Source organism: Corvus hawaiiensis, chromosome 3, assembly GCF_020740725.1.
Source record: "Corvus hawaiiensis isolate bCorHaw1 chromosome 3, bCorHaw1.pri.cur, whole genome shotgun sequence".
Lineage (NCBI taxonomy): Eukaryota > Metazoa > Chordata > Aves > Passeriformes > Corvidae > Corvus > Corvus hawaiiensis.
In genome coordinates, this window is record NC_063215.1 from 64,542,467 (window position 1) to 64,563,083 (window position 20,617).

At 35.9% G+C, this 20,617-nt stretch overlaps 1 protein-coding gene across 2 annotated transcripts in view; it reads right to left on the bottom strand.

Annotated features, from left to right (window-relative positions):
- Positions 1–20,617, bottom strand: part of VTA1 (vesicle trafficking 1) — a 37,865-nt gene that overhangs the window by 16,520 nt on the left and 728 nt on the right. For both annotated transcript variants that reach the window (XM_048297554.1, XM_048297553.1), the window contains exons 2-5: positions 7,813–7,907; positions 4,729–4,856; positions 3,987–4,062; positions 517–628 (exon numbers count right to left, since the gene is read on the bottom strand). In XM_048297554.1, the coding sequence (XP_048153511.1) occupies positions 517–628; positions 3,987–4,062; positions 4,729–4,856; positions 7,813–7,907 (411 nt within the window). The remainder of the gene's footprint in view (positions 1–516; positions 629–3,986; positions 4,063–4,728; positions 4,857–7,812; positions 7,908–20,617) is intronic.

Sequence of the window (20,617 nt, forward strand, 5' to 3'; positions counted from 1 at the left end):
GAGTAGGCCATAAACCTGTTTTGAAACCCACATTATTACACAGGGAGAAAGGGGATTGTCTCACAAGCAGATCTTTGCTTTGAAGTTGAATTCACTTATGATCAGTCCACTTTCAACTCCTACTTAACTTCTGAGACAGGATAAACTGGCAAAAGGATCATAACTTTACAGAACAGATTTAACAGAAGGTCTGTGGTTAAAGAAATGCATGGTGCTGGCCCAAAGCTGACAATGACTTCTTAGAGAGTAGCTGTATTGAAAATAATAATCTCCACTACAAAGAAAAAGAAGTTTTATTAAATAAGTCAATCACACAGTAAGGTCCAATAAAAATAACAGCAGGAGAAGCTGAAAAGAAGTAGCAGAAGGCAGCCCATTGTGAATGGATTTAAGGCATCAGAACATCAACTGGGGAAGCTGTGCTTCCTAAGGAGTGCTCCCTGAAGAACTGTGCATACCACCACTTCACCTTGGCACAGCCTTCTGCTCTCTTAAAAAGAAAAGGGAAATACGTACCAAAGCTCTCTCCTTCCAGTCCAATGGGGCCAGGTTGAGGAGTCTCTCCATTCTTTAAGCAGTTATGAATGTATGCTGCCTTCCACCTGGCGTACTTCCTGTGCTGGGCATTCTGGGGGAAGGAAAAGGCCAGTCATTTTAACCACTCACTTCTGTGAATTAATGCATTCAAAAGAGAAATATAAACATATTTTCCACTTTCTCTGCTGTCATTTGACACCCTTTTAAAGATACACAACGTGTAAAATTAATAAGTGAATTTAAAAAAATAATTAAAATAACAGCTCTAACAAGATCTCAGCATGAAAGGAAAATGTGGAGATCTTCAATTAGTGCAGGAAATGTCAGGAAAAGGAAATAAATTATACCAAGACCATGAAAGGTCTTGTATATGAAAGTATGAAAGGCATAGCACTGTGTAGTAATTACTGACATGAAATAATGAAGAAAGCTTCCTATCTCCACAAACTTAAATGATTATTTATTTTAAATACTTGAAACTTAAAATGATACTGCTACTGATCAGAAATATGAAATCTTTTCTAATTATATTGTTTTAAAATTGAAAAATATATTTAAAAGCATGAATACAGAAAGGCTGATGTAACTGCAGATTAACATGATTTGTTTTTAATATTCTGTGACATTGAGATTTTCCATTTTGTTTTTTAGAATATACTTTACTGTTCCTAGGTACAACTTTTAACATATCAAAACATGAAATGAAAATTGACCAGTTTATATCTCCTTGGACTGTTACAACAGCATTTGTTTAATAATCCAGGAAGAGTTCTCAATTGTTGCATGAAATCTTAAACTGATTATGCAAATCAACTACTTTGTCAAAAGTTGTATGGAAAACAACCAGTTCTGACAGTTATGAGGTAATATAAATCAAGGAACAAGGCTGAATATAAACAGATGAGAAATGTGGACGGATGAGCAGAATAATTTGCCCAAATGAACAATGCACGTTATGATAGCATGCTTCACATCAACACCAAAATTTTAAAAATTAACTTTTGAATTAAAAAACTAAAAATTAATTTGGAAATTAAATCCAAAGTTTCTGAGAATTAATGAAGTGAAACTCAATACTGTACTTCACAAAGCCTATTGCACTGTCATCTAGAACAGGGTTGAGAGACAAAATGCAAAGGGTATCTCCAGCAAGCTCCCTTGCTCTTATTTAATACATTGTATCACCCAGGATGCTCAGGCACCTCGGGAGAAAGATACGGTCTTCATTTTTGAAAATAAGATGTTCTCCAGAAAAAAAGCCTATTCTGATGACAGATTTATTAAAATGCATTCACTCCACCTCAGAAAGGAAAAGTGCAATTGGAAAACATGGCTTTCTATTAAACTTTGTTTTAATAATCATTTCTGGTCAGTCAGTGTTACAGATTAAATTCCTTTATTTTTAACAAACACAGTAGAAGCCACAAAATGCAGAAAACACACATCCAGAGTACGGTACTTTTAGAGAAGATTATTACGCAATATTTAAGAGCCTGTACATCTCCCCTCTGTTCTAATATGGCGATTATTTTTTGATAAAGTGTGAGGACACTGTTGTATCAGGTGTCCATCCTAGGTGCTGGCAACTCAGCATGGCAGGAATGGTGTCTGTCAGGAGAGGCCAGGGCTGCCCCATGCTGGATAAAAACAGCTCCAGTGGACCCACCTCGGGACATAGCTGAGACCCTCCGCCATCTGGTGGTGCCCTGGGGAGAGCATATTTAAGGATGGGCCAAGCACCCCCAACCCTCACACCCAAGATGCTGGATGGAGAGAGGAGAAGTGAACAAACTGTTTGATGTCTGTCCTGCATCCCAACTGCAAAGCTTATCATTCCAGAACTGAAGTGAAATGCTGTTGGTTTTGGTTTATTTTTAACATCACTGCTGTCCCTTTTAGAAGGCTGTCCTATTGAATGAATGCTACTACTGAGGTAAACAAAAAGAACGCTGCTACTGCAGAGCTTCCTACTGATCTGATCTAAGCTGTCTCGTAAAACACATCTTCCAGAAAATCCTTTTGCCTAGCTCTAATATGGAGATATAGAACATCCACTCCTCATCTGTGACACAATCCATTCCTACTGCCCAAAAATCAATCACTTGCCATTTAAAAACATCTGATTCTAGGTTTCAAATATCTGCTTTCTATGCCTTTTCCTGTTGATTTAAATAGTTGATAGTCGATACATATGAAGGCAATTTCAATTATCTATTGAAAAAATAGGCAGGTGGTCTGAATACAGATGTCATACTATATAACCAGGTATTAGGCTGAGTGTTTTTCAGGCAAACAAAAGCTTCTGCAAAAGTCTAAGACAGTCAAGTCATAGTTGTCCCATCATCCCTTGAGAATGGATAAGGAAACTGTTGAAATGTAATGATGCTATACAGAAGAGCAAATCTTTTCTGTGTTTCTTGTATGCTCTCTTTTATCGTCTTCAGCAATTAAACACAGTGAGAATTCTGCTTCTTTCCAATTACAAAGCATTTCTGTCCTTTCAGCATCAACAGTAAAAAACGCCAACACACAGTAGAAAACATACCACTGCTAGCATTGTGCACTGACATTTGTAAAAATTTCTTCCATCTTCAAAGCAGGATTGCTTCAGGTACTCTGAGGAGTCAATGGATCAGTGCACTGTTCTGTGCACTGGATTCCTACACACTAAGATTGGGTTTTTTCAGTCCAATTCAATGTGCAAATGTGCATTCACTTTCTGGCTTCTAGGAAGTGTTATAACTGGATCCAGTAAAGGATGTCAGGGTGCAGAGCAGGCAGTTTTAAGAGAACACATCAAAAAGCAAACTTACTTGTGCCTCTTGATAAGGTGAAAATTTTAGATTGGTATAGTCTCAGGCTACAGAAAATGGGAGAATCTTGTAAGAACTCTTCAGCAAGCATTTCGCTTGGCTAAGACCTATCTTTAGTATCTACACTTACATCCTATAGTACTCAAGAAGTGCACCACTATCAAGACCATTCTTTTACCTTCTTTCCAATGTTTACAAATGAAAGTAGCCACAACAACTGAGCAAGTATGACTGGACATTAGGCATACTTATCAGACTGGGGATTTACATACAGGATGTCAAGTCTGTGAATGTCAAGAAGGACATGGAAAAATGTGAAGATGGGAAAAGTCAGGAACCTTGCATCGTTTTTCCCCTATAAGTATTCCCACTTACTCAATGTAATGCTATGCGTCCCACAGTAATAATCGAACTTTGAATTTCTAACTGATACTTGTCATGAAACATCTTCTAACAGATGTCTAGTATTTCACATATGACTTGAAATAATTAGCATGATTCTTTATGGCTTACTAACAAGTATTTGGCTACACTATTAGAACCTATGCTCTTTGAAATTTATATTCACGGATTATAAAAGCAACGTCTGTGCTTGGAAAAGCAGTCAGATAATACACTCATATACCTGACACTTACCTCTTCAGAGAGCTCCCCAAATACCGTTAGAACATCTATCAGGAGACTTGCAGTATAAAAGGATTTTATCATGTTTCTGCAAAAAAGAAAACATTTTGCTAAGTTGGTAATGTCAGTCTCTCAGAACCACATTTCAGGAGTTGTCATCTTAGATCATACCGGCTTATTTCAAGCCAAACATTGCTATTTTTTTTCCTTTTAATCTGATGTTACAGAAGCTGCTTCACAATGTTTAAATCTAGCAATATATTGATTGTCCCCTAACTACTGTGCAGAAAATGTTTAGTATTTTTTAAAACTGGTTACGTGTTCTGCACTTAGTTTCTAGTTCAGAATATTCTATGTAGAACATCCGAAATCCTGTATCAGGTTAGAAAAACACAGGAATGTGCTGTAGTAATTGCTGTAAACCAAACTACATAACGGATCATCACAGCTATTTTACTATCACTAATCAACAGAAACTATAACACACTTGATATAAATAAAGCACAATATTAGCCTGCGATTTTAGAAGGCTTGCCAGTAGGCGACCAAACCTGTAAGGAATATAAGGGGAAGGATACCAGTTAATGTGTGAAGTTAGAGACCTAAAAGTTGTAACAAATGGAGTTTTCCAGAAGAGAAAAACAATATATTAAAGCCCAATTCTTGTTTCCAGTCAAATTAAAGAGCATTTGGATATGCACACTCCCTGACCAGTATCTTAACTCAGATAAGAAACCCAAAGATTTTCACCTACTTATGAAATTGCCCAGCTCTGTCTTCATTGTCTGCATACAAAAACATTTTCAAGGCATAATTCTCCACATGAGCAGAACCAACAATTTCCTGAGTAATTGCTTCATTATCACCAAATTGCTTTTTCATCTGAAAAATGTTGGAAAAATACATTAATCACTTTATTAGAGCACAGCAATTCTCCAAACACAAAAGAACTTGCTGATTTAAACAAAGTCAAGTACAATTTAAAAAGAAATGACTTATGCTTTGTTTTACAGCTTCCAACATAACAAAGGCTAAAAGCAGCATGTGAAAGAGAAAGCACATTCTTTTAAAGAGAGAAATATTACGAATGAGTAGCTCTGAAGCTTCAGTCACAAAATGCTTATAAAAACCACCCCCCTCCCCCCAAAGTTAAAAATAAACACAACTATAGTACTGTGAAGGAAGGAATAGCAACAGATATTTTTTCCCTTAGTATCTGAAATACCCTTAGTATTCTGAAGCCTGTGTCAGGATTCAACACAGTTCAACTGGTAAAGTAATGCATGCTTTACAAAGGTGCTGTAGATCAGAGTGATCATGTATCTTCCCCCTTGTAAGGTTATTTCACTGCAGTCCATTACATGTTTCAAAGTATCTGAGCCCTACCTTGACCGATCTAGTGACCTATGGATTTACTGGAATTTCCAGTGTAAGCAGTGTATTTCAATTCAAAGACCTCTTTTCAAAGATGTTAGAGTACAAGAATCCTCAGGTTTCCTAATAAAAATCAGTAAAGCAAACAGCCCTCCAACAGTTACAACAGGTGGATTTACAGCTTCTGAATAGGCTTACTGTTTGCACATAAGGAAATCTCAGGTTATCCTTAGAGAACAAAAACAGGAACACTGCATGATACTAACCTGCAGCCTTTATTTTGCCAAAAGATTTAAAAACAATCTCTGAATGGTAGTTATTTTTCACTGTGCGTGCGAAGAAAATTTAATCATGCAGGCAGCATTTCCATGTTTTTTAGACTGCTGCCAACTTTCTAAGACATAGGACATTACCAGAAAAGTTACTTGATTTCAGTAGTTAAATATAAGTTTTCCAAATAGAATTTTAAATTTAAAGGCTTTCATCTAACTACTCTATGTAGTTTTCAAGAAGTATGTGTTTTACGAAGTGTAATTCTCTTGTAAAAGTACCAGAATTCGTAAGTTCAAATGAAACACTCAAACACTGAAGTTAACTCAGGAAGAAAGCTATTGGTATACACATATATTTCCCCAACCTATCTGTATACCTCACACTCAGAAAATAACTGATTCCTATACTTCATCTGATGCTCAATAATTTCAAACACGACTAACACTGTTGCATTTCTAAAAGTATTACAGTTAACCAAGATGTTTACTTTTGAAATTATCCTTCACACAATCTGTGATTCAATACAGCAGTACTGGTGTTTTAAACACTGATACAAAATTTCAACCTAAAAATCAAGGCATTTAGGTTTAATTTGACAGTTGAACCGCACCCCTCTGCGCCCCCTGGTGGTTACGAACAGACTGGAAACGGCAGCTACTAAGTAACAGCAGGGGTCCAACTTTTCCATAAATCCGAACTTCCTAGCCCCAAAACTGCTCTATTAGACTTGATTAGGAGTGCTCTCTCCGTCCTTCCACCACTCAGATAGAAGAATCTTCAATACTTGTGCGTCAGTTGTCACACAGACAATCTTACCAGTAACCAAAAGGTGAAACTATGGATTTTTGCTGCTTTTTTAGTCTTTCCAATTTTGAAACAGAAAGGGTAACTGAATGCTGGACATTAACTGCTTCAGTACCACAAGTAATCCAGAAAATTCCAACAATTATTAGGAAATGAAGAGCAAAATCTTATTGAGTTTTAATCTCACCTCTCCTGCCACCTCTTTCCCTTTGAACATAAACCCCAGACCCATTAATGATGTCAAAATCCAATGAAATAACACACCAAGAAGTCACTGTACACTGAATTTTCCATTGCAAAAAATAAAAGATAAAAAAAGCAAGAACTAAATGTTACCAAAAAAAAGGACAAATGGTTCATGTTTCATTTTTTCCTGAAGAATCACAGAATGGTTTGGATTGGAAAGGACCTTAAGGGTCATCCAGTTCCAACTCTCCTGCTGTGGGCAGGGATGCCATTCACTAGATGAAGTTGCTCAGGACTTATCCAACCTGGCCTTGAATACTTCTAAGTCATCCATCTTTCAAAACTGAGGGCTGCTGTACTACTTGCACACAAACTCTTCAGGCATTGCTAGATTTTGGATGGAATCACCAATACTGACCAAAAAAAAGAACCGCTGCTTCATTTTTCAACATTACTTTCTGCTTCCAAATGAGCACTTAAAACTTAAAATCAACAAACTTCTTCCCTCGAGAATACTGAAAACTACAGGGTACGAACATAAACAGTTCCTGTAACATAAGCTGACCATCTGTACAACAACCTCACCTTTCTTTGTTTAACTCTTGTTTTATTAAAGGTTTTTAATAGTATCAGGTCCATTCAGAAGAGCATGGCATAGACCTTTACCCATGCAGATTAGACTGTGCTTACAAAAATTCATAAAATAAAACCTCCAATCTCCAGTACAGGATACAACCAGAAGTATCTTCGTCTTTTAAAGAATATTTTAAAAAGCTCCCTAGATACAACAGTTTAGGTTAAAGATTTCAAAAGCATCCAAGGACTAGGCTATTAAGCCCTACAGCAGTGAAAGTAACTCTTAAGACTTCAAGGAATCAAAGGCAAATCAATTTAAAAAGTCTTCTAGAACACCTGCATTAACTTCATAATGAATTATGATTTGTCATGAGAATATGTACAAATAAAGCATTGTAATTTGTACTGTCTACACGAAATCTTACGGCAAAATTTCAATTATGTGCATGCACATACAGCTTTATCTCCTTCCAATCCTTCTGCAATTTCTTACATACAACCGAGGTTCATACAGTATGCCTGCATGCAGAATAGCTGCAGAGAAGAGACAGTATTTACAGAAGTTTAAATGAAAATTAAATTAATATCATGATCATTTTTGAGGAAAGCAATAAATTCTACTTACAGCTTCCAACTGATCCATAAGTTTGGATAAAAATTTACGGCATTCTGGGGTTTTACTATCAATCTTCATCCCTGTTTGCATTGCATACAAACGACCTTGAAATGATACAAAACACACAAAAACCACCAAAAGTCATTATCTAAGGCAAAACCCATAAGCAAACAAAGCAATGCCCCCCAACACACCTAAAGACAAACTAATGATTTAACCATGTACTGACTCCAGTACAAGTGAGCAGTGACAGTGAAATGTAAGGTTTGGCCTTGCAGAGATACTAGAATATATTTTTGAGAGGTTTATGCTTTATTTTTCCCCAATGTCTATTCCCACTCATTTCAAACTGATGTTTGTATCACTATTATGCAATATTAAGTGCTTTTATAAATTACCACCACCCTCACTTGCAAATCTCTCAAATAGGAACTTCAAATTGATTTGAGAGAGTGTATGGATATAAATGGAACTTCACGTAGCAGAAGCCAGTTAGCCTTAAAACACTTGAACAAATGGTATTAAGCATCTCCTATCTCCATGTATGTGCGTACATAGCACCAAAACACTCAAGACACAAACCTGATCTTCAAATCAGACAAAACGGACTTTATCTAACTTTCCCTGCAAGAAGAGTTACGCGTTTTTATTAAGATCTTGAAAATGAATTATTAACATCTTCTGATTAAAAGTTATCTTTTTACTATGAAAAATCCATGAGTTTTAGAGTTGCACATGGCAGAACTTAACAGGCTTCATGAAACTGTGGGCAGACCCAAGTAAGTATTATTTACTAGGATTAACACACACTAAGAAGGGAAAATGGCCAGAAACATTCAGTAATCAAATGCAGATTTCCCACATGTCCCACAAGAAACCCATTCCTCTAACTCTCCCTTCTGACTTTCAAGGGAGTCCTACAAAACACCTTCAAATGCAAAGTTTAAGAGTCAAAAGCCATAACTCCACCAAATATTATCATGAAGTAGTTATTATGGAATACCCCATGTCCTTCTTCTTGCAGGACACAGAGTTCTGCAAGTAATCCTTACTTGCTTCACAGCTTTAGTATCTCATTCCTCCCAAGCATCTCTTCATACACTAGAGAGAACCTCTTCCCTTTGAATTACCTCAGTAAACACAAATATTACACAATTGTCATCACACTGCACTTATCCTGATGCTTGCTGCAGAAGAAAACATATGCTCCAAAGCTTGTCTGCCTTTTCCATCTATTAGCAGTTTGTCTAATAAATTAGATATCTTTCTAAAACTTACTTAGATTCTGCTGGTGAGCACCATAATTTAGCTAATTTTTCTGGATTTTTAAAGTAGTATTTCCCATTTCATATACAACTGAATGTTGAAGCCAAAGTGTATGTTCCTTATTCGGGACTGCAAAGCTCACTAACTTTTCAATGTTAAAGCCATTGGGTTGCCCAACTATTTAAAGACATTCTTCTGAAAAACAAAATACTTCTGCTCTCCAACGCCTCTCTAGTTTTACTATTACAATGTATAAAAGGATCTAGCATCTTCGTATTCAAGTTTCCAGTAAAGAACAACCATGTGAAAGTCCTGAACAAAACTAAAGGAATTAATAAAGACTAAGAACAACTACAACACTTGACCATGACAAATGGAAGAATTGCTATGTAGGTCTCATCAAGTGACATCATCATTATTGAGCTACTTACTGATAGGTACTCTTAAGCCCACCTTATTTATCTTCAGGATGCTGACATGTTAATGTCAAACATTAAAAACACCACATGTAAAGTTGAAATTAGATTTCAAAGAAATTCAAACACAGAAAGATACAGAGAATTGTATCTAAGGCACTAAAATTAATATTAAGTCATCTATCAATTAAAATACCATCATCACATGACAAGGAGCTAATGCGCAATCTTTGATTAAATTGATTTTAAGTACATACTTGATTGTAAGCTCCCCTGAACACATTTCATGATACAATTTAACAATATAAAACTTAAGAATTAACACAAGGTTGCTAAACCTATGAGCCATCTAGATCAGTTACCTCTTTTTGATGAATGAAAAGATCAGATATTTTCAGAGGCAAATAAATTCATTTTAGACTGATATGCATTAGGGTGACAAATTCAAAATGTATTTGGTCATTATAGGATACAGATTTACCTTACTTGCTGAAGTATGCATCTTCAGATCTTGTCCATAACTCATTTACATAAAAAGAACTCTGTTTCCATATAAATGGATCTTGTAAATATCTTTAGTCTTGATCAGTTTAAAAATTAAAAGTACTTCTAATTTGTAACTGTTACTCTTGTGTTACCTATATGGGGATTTTTTTTACTCTCATTGCAAATATATCCATTTAAATACTGAATGCCAGATAATTTTTTCTTCACTAATATCCAAAGGGGTTTGTTTACAGGACTGTGACATCTGTACACTTTGTATGAAGCCCTGAAAAGCCAGCCCTTTCCCCTCTTAGGATTTCAGAGGCTGAGAAAGACTTTAGGACTCCTTCAGGCACCCCAATGAACAAATGCAGAACAAGTCTTGAACACACAGAAATTACGTGTCAGGGAACAATAGTTACAGATAAGAAACATCTTTTTCTTGTCCATATGTAACTTTACACTGTGGATGACATCAAGCAATCTTCCATACCAACACTATTTCCTCCTAACCTTCCTTCCTAGGACCAAGGTACCCAAGGTTCTTAGGTTGTTAAAGATCAAAGGACTATTATCCACAGCACAGACTGCCAAGAAGGCAAGAAGGTGCTCTAGCAGCAGCAGCTTTAAGATACTAAGAACAGAGACATCCTAGAGATAGACTATTAATGTCACCTGAGATAAGATTAAATGTGTTCCACCTGGCACAGCAATTACATCTCTGTACCACAAAACTGACCATAGGAGACAGTTACCACATGCAGCCACCAAGTCCCAATTTGTAGCACTGCCTACAGAAATTGTTAAGATTTCCTGAAAGATCTTATTAACTGGCAAAAGGTCAAAGCACACTTTACCCTAACAAGAAAGTCTACTGTGATCTTTAAAAGCTTTTGAAGTCCAGAATTTTTGCATGCTCACTTCTTCACGTACTTTTATATGTTTGAAAGAAGGACTAACCTGTCCAGAGATAGGCCTCTGCTGAGGCAGTCACTGAGATAAAGGCAAAAGCTATTCCTTTTTTCTCAAGTAAGTGGTGATCAAGAATGAGCGTGATGTCTGTAAAAAAGACTATTGACAGAGCATCACTATATAGTAGCATTCAGTGCCAAAAGGTAGTCTTGGCTCAGATACCATTGATAAAACCATCTGATTGCAACGAAAAATGAGGCAACCCTTAAGTCAGAAAACACAAACCAGACACTACCAGTCAAAATCTCCACGAACATCAGCTTCACTCAATGAACTGAAGATACAGAAGAAAACTCTCCACAGTTTGAATCTCATCAGTGACACACAGAATGTTAAGTATGTTTAGGTACACTTACTGCTTTACTCAATGCTGCTCTAGTCAAAAGTAGGGCTTTAAGACTGAAAACCTCTATCATTAAACTTACCAAGCAAACAGAAGGTGAAACAGCTGAAAAACTGAAAGAACTAAGAGATTTCTAGGGACAAAATAGGAAGAGGAGGAAATAATGTGGTATTTATCTTTAAACAAAACAGGAAAACAAAATTGGAAGAGGAGGAAATAATGCGGTATGTATCTTTGAAGACACTACTGAAATAAATATAATTATCTTTTAATGCTTTGAAATTTTGCTTCTGAAATTATCTGTATGAAGAGCAACATGGGAATGAATCTGAAAGCAGTAAGCAATCCTTTGCCTTATTGCTGACAACAAGAAAAAGCGTCTACCAGTTCTACTCATTCAATTTTTGAGTATTACTATAACATATTCCTAAGGAAAAAATTTTAGTTTATTTCCAAATGCAAGTTCTTCCACATCTGTGTCTTCTGTCATCCTCTCTGCTCTAATTTTGAAATGTCCCAAGTATTCTACATGAAGGCTATCTGTAAGACTGTGTTGGTTTTGATACTACTGCCTTTGCCAGTTAAGGGGTTCTCTTGCATATCTTTCATTTTGTGAGTGCTCAATCACACAGGTATTACTTATTGTAAAGATACATGGTAATAACTGAAAAATATGTTTTCACCCAGTGAAGGAAATCTATAACGTGCTTTTCATGCCTAACTTGTATCAAATGGGCAAACTCACTTCATTACTAAATTTTCAGCAGCAAGAGCAAAACATACCTCTCCTGTGTTAATATCATCAGTCAAATTTTAAACTGGCAATTAATGGTCAAAGAACTGTCCTCCATGCTTATGCTGACAGGTAATCTCAGTAGCAAATATCGTGTAAGCAAGAGGCCAAAAGTTTACCGCCTCCAACATCTCCACTAAGAAAGTCAACAGTGACATCAGTTCAGTTGCCCCCTTCCCCCGCATCTAAAAGAAAACAAATTATTTACATTATATACAGCTGTTCTGGTTTCTGTAATATTGCAAAAGCAATATTCTGTAATATTGCAAATTACTATGCTTGATAAGTCCCAAAACTTTTGCTTTAATGGAAGTGGTTCCATTTCTAGTAAGTGGAAGGTAATCTCCTGAAGGGTATAGACACCACAAAAGAAATCCTCCTAGTGTTCTGTATTACAAATGCATTGTTTTACCTTGTAGAATACCACACTTGAAAGGCCATTTTACATCAAAATCATTTTGGTTTTCTCTTCAGAACTTCTCTGTATACATTGAAAAAAATGTTTAAAGTGCATGTCCCTAATGACCAGCGATATACTGTTAAAACTAAAGAACTTGACTTACAGGAGCCATTTGCTTTGGAACTTCTGATAAAAAAAAATCCTCTGTCAACAGCCAAGCTTCTGGAAATGTTAATGTAAAAGAGAACTAAACCCATACATTATAGCTGCAAAAGTTTTCAAGTTTTTAAAGCCAAAATGGAGTATATTAAGAACGTAGACAATCTTGGAATTAAACGACCTGTAATTCTTATCTCTCTTCACTATTTATGATGAAGATCTGGAATATCTGGAAACAAATAGGTGAATGAAATTATTCCTCCTTTTTTTTTATGCACTCAGCTTTATAATAGATACAACTATTTTTTGCCCCCCTCTATTCAAGTAGCAAAAAAGACTTTTATGTGGCCAATGAAGTAGTATAGTATGTGCATAAAGTACTAAGGAGGTAAAGGAGGCTACATAGAACTAATGTTTAAATATTAAATAACATTATAAGTAGAGCTAAAGTAATTTGTAATTTTACAACAAAGACACGACTGTTTTGCCAATTATTAACTAAGACAGTTTGCAGACACGACATTTATCTTCAAATTCATAAAGACTTGGCAAGTAATCATTCTCACAAAAATGTTATGCCAAGACAACTACAAAATATACATCTTGATTTGCTGCCCTTAATCTCTGTTCAGTAAATACTAAGTGTGGGTGTGCTGGCTGGAATTATACAGTGAGCTTTACAGAAACTTCTCTCCCTTTATTTATGTCACGTAATACCACGTTATTTTTCCTTTGCTAATACACAGCACAATTTCAGAGCAAGTATTTTGTCTTTAGTATGTGCCAGACATTCATTCCTCATACACAGTAAGTCACTCCAGATTTATGTTTGTGTAACAACTGAAACTCCCCTCGCTCCCATTTTAAACTAACTTTGTGCCAAGTAAAAAATACTGGAGAACAAAAGTTCCAGCCAGCAAGCATGCACAATAGGTTGATTCTTTATCTTCCTAATTCTGTCCTACTATCCATCTTTCTTTTTCCTGCTCTAACAGGATCAAAAGATTATACTTCTTTTTCCCTGTGTGTATTTAATTCTCTAGCATAGAAAATAAATTATTAGCAAGTGGAATATTTTTGACATTTGATAGTAACAAAGTGACATAAAATAGTAAAAAATAACGTTGCAATAAATTTTAGCCATATTTTGATTCTGATTAAGGGATGAAAGCTTTTCCAGGCTGTAATTTATTACTCATTCATATTCTACATCTTCCTCTTCTCTTTGTCAAACCACTGACAGAAAAATGTTTGTTAACTGCTTGGTACAGGAAGCCAACAGTTAGAATATAAATGTGGGAAGCAAGGGGAACAAGTGTTGCAATTATTAAAGGATCAGGGGCATGGATTATTGATAGAATTATGGGATCAATAAAAGAACTGTAGCAATAGGCCTGCAAGCAAAAGGCCTGTGAGAAAAACTCTGCATGAGAAAAATTCGTGTGAGAAACAAACCTGAGAAACAAAGAGGGAGTCTTGAAGATTTGCAGCTGTTCAGGTAAGACCTGGAGAGGGGGAGGTAAACTCTGAATTCTTTTAATCATAACATAACTGTAGAAGCTTGCCAATGTAAGTCCAATTATGTAGAAGTAGAAATGCATTTTGCTAAGAGTTAAGCCACTTAAGAGTTAACAAGCTGGTATACTATATAAGTGCCTCTGGATTGCTAATAAACGGAGTTTTGCTCTTATCAACCATATTGGTTTGGACTGCATTCCTCCCCCTGCCAGAGTCCCCGGGCTTCTCTTCCTTTTACAATTCCAACAAACAAGGACATTAAATTGGATTCTACTCAAATTCAAAACTACTGGAAACATATTTTCATATAAAAATGAATTATTCTTGCTTTCATGAACATTAATGTGTCATATTTCAATCACATAATTTCTTCATGCAGATCATAAATACATGATATTTCTACATGGCTAAGTCCAAGCTGTCTGAAATCAAAGACTTTAAAAAATAGATTTAACATACTAACAAACAAACTTGGCCTTACACTCTCTCTTCATTACATGATGCTGAAGGAAACTAGCAAAAGACAAGGCATTAGGCTGGCAGCATCAACTGAAAGCTTCAAAAGTGACCTTAATGGCTAACAGCATCCACAGCTGCATCAAGAGAAGTGTTGCCAGCAGGTTGAGGCAAGGAGTCTTTCTGTTCTACTTGGCACTAGTGTGCCACACCTGCAGTCCTGGATCCCCAGGATGAGACATGGCAAGGGCCACAAAGCTGATGAAAATTTAGGAACATCTGTCACACCAGGAGAGGAAGAGAGCTCAGATTGTTTAAGTGTTGAAAAGCAAAGAATCAGAGGGTCTTATCAATGTATGTAAATACCTTACGTGAGAAGGGGGGCAGTGGGGAGTGAAGATGAAGCCAGACCCTTCTCAGTGGTGTCCAGTGACAGGACAAGAGGCAACAGGCTCAAAATGAAATACAAGAAATCCCATTTAAACATAAGAAAAATCTTCTACTGTCTGGGTAATCACACACTGGAACAGGTTGCTCCCAGCAGTTGTGGAGTCGCCATCCTTGCAGATGTTCAAAAACTGCCTGCCCACAGTCCTGACCAACCTGCCCTAGTGATTATGCTCTGAGCAGGGGATTGCATGAGGGGATGTACAAAGCCTTCCAACCTCAACAGTTCTGTGTTTCTGCAAATCAGAATACTGATGTTAATGCATCCCTTCTTCAAAGGCAGCAGCAAACCTCAGGCAGGAAAAGACAGTTGTTAATTCTACTTCCAGAGGTTCAAGTTCAATAAATATATACCAAAAAAAGGTGAATTATGTGCCGGAAGCAAGGCACCTTAGTATATTTACACTAAATTTACACATTTACATTTACCATACAAGTGAAATTTATGAGTTTCATACAAATACATGTAATTCAGAAAAGGTTTCGAACTCTGAAGTACACTTGTTCTATTTTATGTTCTCATTCCTATCTCTGTCAGAATAGATTATTTTAAAATATTTCCTATATAATCAAAGCAAGTGCCCAAAAATACTACACAAGAGTTAATATCATCTTAATTTTTGCTACCACCCACAGTTTGCTTTGAGGATTGTGGGGTTTATATAATTGTCTTTGTCATTCCTAACACTTTTTAGTTTTTCTGTCTGCACAGACAAAACAATTTTAAGAGCACAGTCTTCCCCAGTTACGAATCTTTGAAATAATCAGAGTGAACAAAGACTGAAAACAGAAAAAAATAGAAAGCAAAGGGAAAAGTATAAATTGAGAAAAAGTTTTAGCTTATAGCACAAGCAAGAGAAGTCTAACAGTACACTATGAAACTGCTATTTACTTAAATATCTGACTACTTTAACTTACCTTGAGTAAAGAAGAGATTAAATCTATTCTTCTGTATGCAAGCTCTAATAAAAGCCTTTAAAACATTTGTTGTATTGGTAGCCCACAAAATAGTATTCTGCCACCAGCAATATGAGAATATGGAAAATGTACTTTTACAAATGGACTACACAAAACTAATACAAAAGATGAGTATTTAAACTGGAAGGATCAGGAATTGGATCATACTAGATATGGAATGTTATAAGCACATTCTTTTAAACATTTCACTTGCACAGTGTCCCAGAATAAACGAAATCATTAAGTATGTGCTGAATCTCTCCAAATACAGCAAATACCAGTTACTTTTAATTTTATTAATAATTCTTAATTACTTGCATCTTCTAAATTAATCATTCGAAATGCACTAAGATACAATAAAAAGTTGAATTATTTAAAAGCTCAATTAAAATATTTGGCCATTATTAGTCCTCTGCTCTAAGGAAGGATCAGTAAAAAACAACAGTATTTGAGTTGTAAAACTGCACAGTAACTATATTTCCCAAATTCTTAGTCAGACCATGAACTTTACAGTCTATTTTTTCTGTAAAAATAATATTAATAATAATAAACTCATATAATTTGTATGCAAAGAGAAGCTTGTTTAATAGGTGTCTGACGACACTTGAATGTGAAAAGCCAGTCACATTTAGCAGAGGGATATTTCTGTTAAAAGCTGAATGACTTTTGGTTCAAGAGGTTGTCAACTAGTTGTGGAAAAAAAATTGTCTCTTTTGCTCCTCTCCTGCTTGATCTCACAAACGCAGAAAGGTTAATGCAAGAGTATGATCCTTTGGAAGCATTTTTTCACACCTCTTTCATACAGAACCAATCTACTGATCTTACATGGTTGTTTGCTGATGTTTAGTAAAGCAAAAATCACCACACTTTGCTTTTTGAAAATTACTAGAATCATAATTTTCTTCATGTTGGATTCATTGGCTATCCAAACATTGTTCATGAAACATCAGTCCTTTTCTGGCAACTCAATGGCATTCTCTCAATACTTTTGAATTAGAATATCAATGTTCAGTAAGTATAGACTACCAATCATCTTTGCAAAGAGATTAACAATGCTACAGGAAGGCTGAAACAACAGCCATTAATGAAAATCTTGCTTTAAACTGTAAACCTGAAGTTTTTGGAAGATACAGCTACCTCTCAAACCTTGCAATTAAAAAGACCCCAAACTTATCAGTCAAACTGCCACAGTTTGGATATATGATTTCTTCAGTTATTACAGGCCAGAGATTTTTTTTTAATCAGAGCCTGCCTCCTTGTGTCTGCAAAATAACATCTCAAAGTAGTCAAACAGTAAGACTCATGTAAGTTTTTAACATAATAAGTTATTTTATTGACTACCAATTACTTACTTGACTTTTGCTAGGCAACCAATGTAGCATTCTTTTCTAGTATTCCCTTATACCTGCTGAATAAACTGACCTTTACCGAACCTGAAATACCTACATACTTAATGATTAACAAATAATACAAAAGTGAAAAAAAGTATCAAGTGGGGAAGAAAGCGTTTAAAGTAAAGTGGTAGATCACTGCAGTGCTGGACACTTACATTAACCATTAAGTGTTTAATCTCTTTAAAAGAATTATTTTGTGAGATCATGTCCTCTTAAAAGCTTTAAAAAAATAAACCTGGTTTCTTTATTTCTCTACGGTCTGTGTTCTGGGTAGAACAAATGTTACAACCATGTTAATTTATGGTACATACTGTCAGGAAAAAAATGTATTTTAATTACTTCAATAAAAAGGTAATAGTTTACACACAACATCTAAAGCTACTGATCATATTCTGCTTTGAATCTGATTACCTAAAAAAGAGGTTAAGCATGAAGGTTTTGTAAGGATTACACAGGATTACCAGTAATAAACCAGTTTTTTAATTTTTGCAGTGTGGAAGTACCACAACAAAAAGTGTTGTGTTATAGTGTACAAGAACATCAATGTTCAACATTTTATTTCTCACGTGGAAAATTATGTGGCTGTTGAAAAAGACAAATAATCCCTGCTGCAGCTATTTAAACTGTGTAAAACAGATTAATGGGAATTAAATTACAGTTTCTGTAAATCAACATATGCCAGCAATACCAAAAAAGCAGGAGTCCTGCCTTTGTCCCAAGCCACTGTGTCTTGTTCCTTGTCTTTGTGGGAACACAGTTGCTTAAGCAGCAGTGAATCGGCCTGGCTGAAAAATAGCTTATTATTGTTTTTCATCATGCAATTAGATTAACATTTGCTTCCAAACCACTCTAGGGTTGGGAATGAGAGACCAGAGGACTACAGCATTTTCTTTAGGTGGCATTACTGATTTATGCTATCCTAATGCTTAAAATGCACACAAGAGAAAAAAAATTAAAATAGTGTATGCAAATAAAACATGTAACTGCCATATAAATTCCCAGCTTTAAGAGTACACCTATATCACCTATGATGAGAGACAAAAAAGTAATGAGAGCAGTAATTTCTCTGACAATTTTATTGCTAAGCTATAGACAGCAATTATTTTAGGTTGCAAACACATCTTGTCAGAGTGCACTTACTTCTGATGCTCAAATTAATTTGTGTCACAGCTCTTATTATTAGACATATAATAGAGCAATTTAACTAAAATTAACATAAAACAAAACCTAGCATACATATGCCCATACTGCAAACTACTGTACCATGGCAACATTAATAGTATTGTGACCAAAGCTTTTTTCCACGTATGAACCACGTATGGCAACACTCCAAAGCTATAAATACATCACTGTTCAGACTGATAGTTACATCCACCAGCTAACCAATGCTCCCCCTCACAGGGTGCCTGTGAAAGCAGCCTTGTGATGGAACATGCAGCACTGTCCCATCGCATGGCCTTTCACCACAGGGTGCACTCTGCCGTGCCTCACCAGCCTCCTGGTCCCAGGACATGCAGGGTGCCAGGCATGTGCCTGCAGATGAGGCTGGTGGAGAAGTGCCAGCACAGGCAACACCACACAACTTAGCATGCACAGTGCTTTCCTCACTCCATTCCTTCCAAACAATACATTATATAAAACGTATAGAGCTCCTCTGAAACCCATTTCAAAGGCTCCACAAAGAGATGCTCACTTTTTTCAGTGATGTGTCTAATGAGAAGCGTTTTCAAAACACTATCTGAAAGGTATCTTGAAAATTTTTTGTGTCCCCAGATCTACACTTCTAAAAATTTATCTTTTTAGTAAAGCTTTCACAGCATGCTAGGAGTATATGCAGTACTTTTTTTTTTTTTGATAGTAGCAATATTAATAATTAATACTTTGGGATTCCATGCAATTATTCCAAACCCACAATGTTAAAAATTAATGGCTCATAAACCTTACTTTTGCTTCAAAGCCAGAACTAAATGAAGACAAAAACAACTATGGAACAGGAGTAATGCATTTTCATCAATCCAGACAAACTCATCCACCACGGGAGGAAGTAAGTGTCATCAGTGGAACACTGGTGAAAACAAAGATCCTTTGTTTTTTTTAAATACACAAAGGAGAAGAATGAGCAAGACCTAACTTGAAAAAGAGGTATCAGTGCTTTTTACTTTACGTAATACTGTAATGAAAAAGATACCTCTGGAATACAGTCTCTGCTATACTCAGTAATGAATCAGATGTGTTGAAGCACTCAAATGAAAAAATAAAAAGTTTCAGACTGCTTAGGACAGACAAGGCAAGCGACTTTACAGGAAATGGTAATTATCCAACACGGGCTTTTTTCCCCTCTACGCTAAGACTTAAGCTTCAGAATGCAAAACACAAAGAAAAGTAGAGATCATACACTAAAACATTTCTGGTTTAAAATAGACTTGTATTTTATCACCTACACTAATGCATATCTTTTTCTTGTATAGCCAGACAGGTTATTAATGACAGAATGACAGAAAAATGACAGAATAATGACAGAAAAACCCAGAGAAATAAAGAAAAACAAACAAACAACAAAAAACTCAGTGCAACTTGACCTAGCTGGTGTTTCCTGCCACACGCAGTGCCACTCGTCCTGTTTTTCCAGTAAATAAAGAGAGAGTACTACTGAGAACATCCAGTGTTCTAAAATGTGGCTACCTCACCTTCCTGGTTGCACTTCTCCACGTTAGCACATTATTCCTGTGTATCACAGAAAAGGTAAAATTATTCTTCTGTCACTCGGATGACAGCTTTTTCAGAGCTATCTGAAACCTGAATGTCAAGATTTCATTCTTCTAAATTAAAATCACCTTACAAAGAAAAACTACCAGTTCTACATCTATTTTTTATTTCATTCTTCTTGAAGACAAGCCAAGTAAACCCCTCAAATAACCTCGCATCTCAATAAAAAAAAACAACACTGTGATGACACACCTTCCTTCCCCTTAAGGGTGGGCTGTCGACAACATAAACATACATTTCTGGTGATCTGCTAGTCTTAGGCATTTTCCAAGTGTGGCTTAACTGTGACAGGCATTTAAGCTTAACAGCAGGCTTGCATTTCTTAATTAGCTTAGAAGCCATATTAGCTTGAAAAATCTACATATTAATTTGCAAGATTTGCAGTAAGGTTTTGCTGTGTTCATTTCGGTGAAAGAAGTAGAAAAAGAGCAACCCACTCAC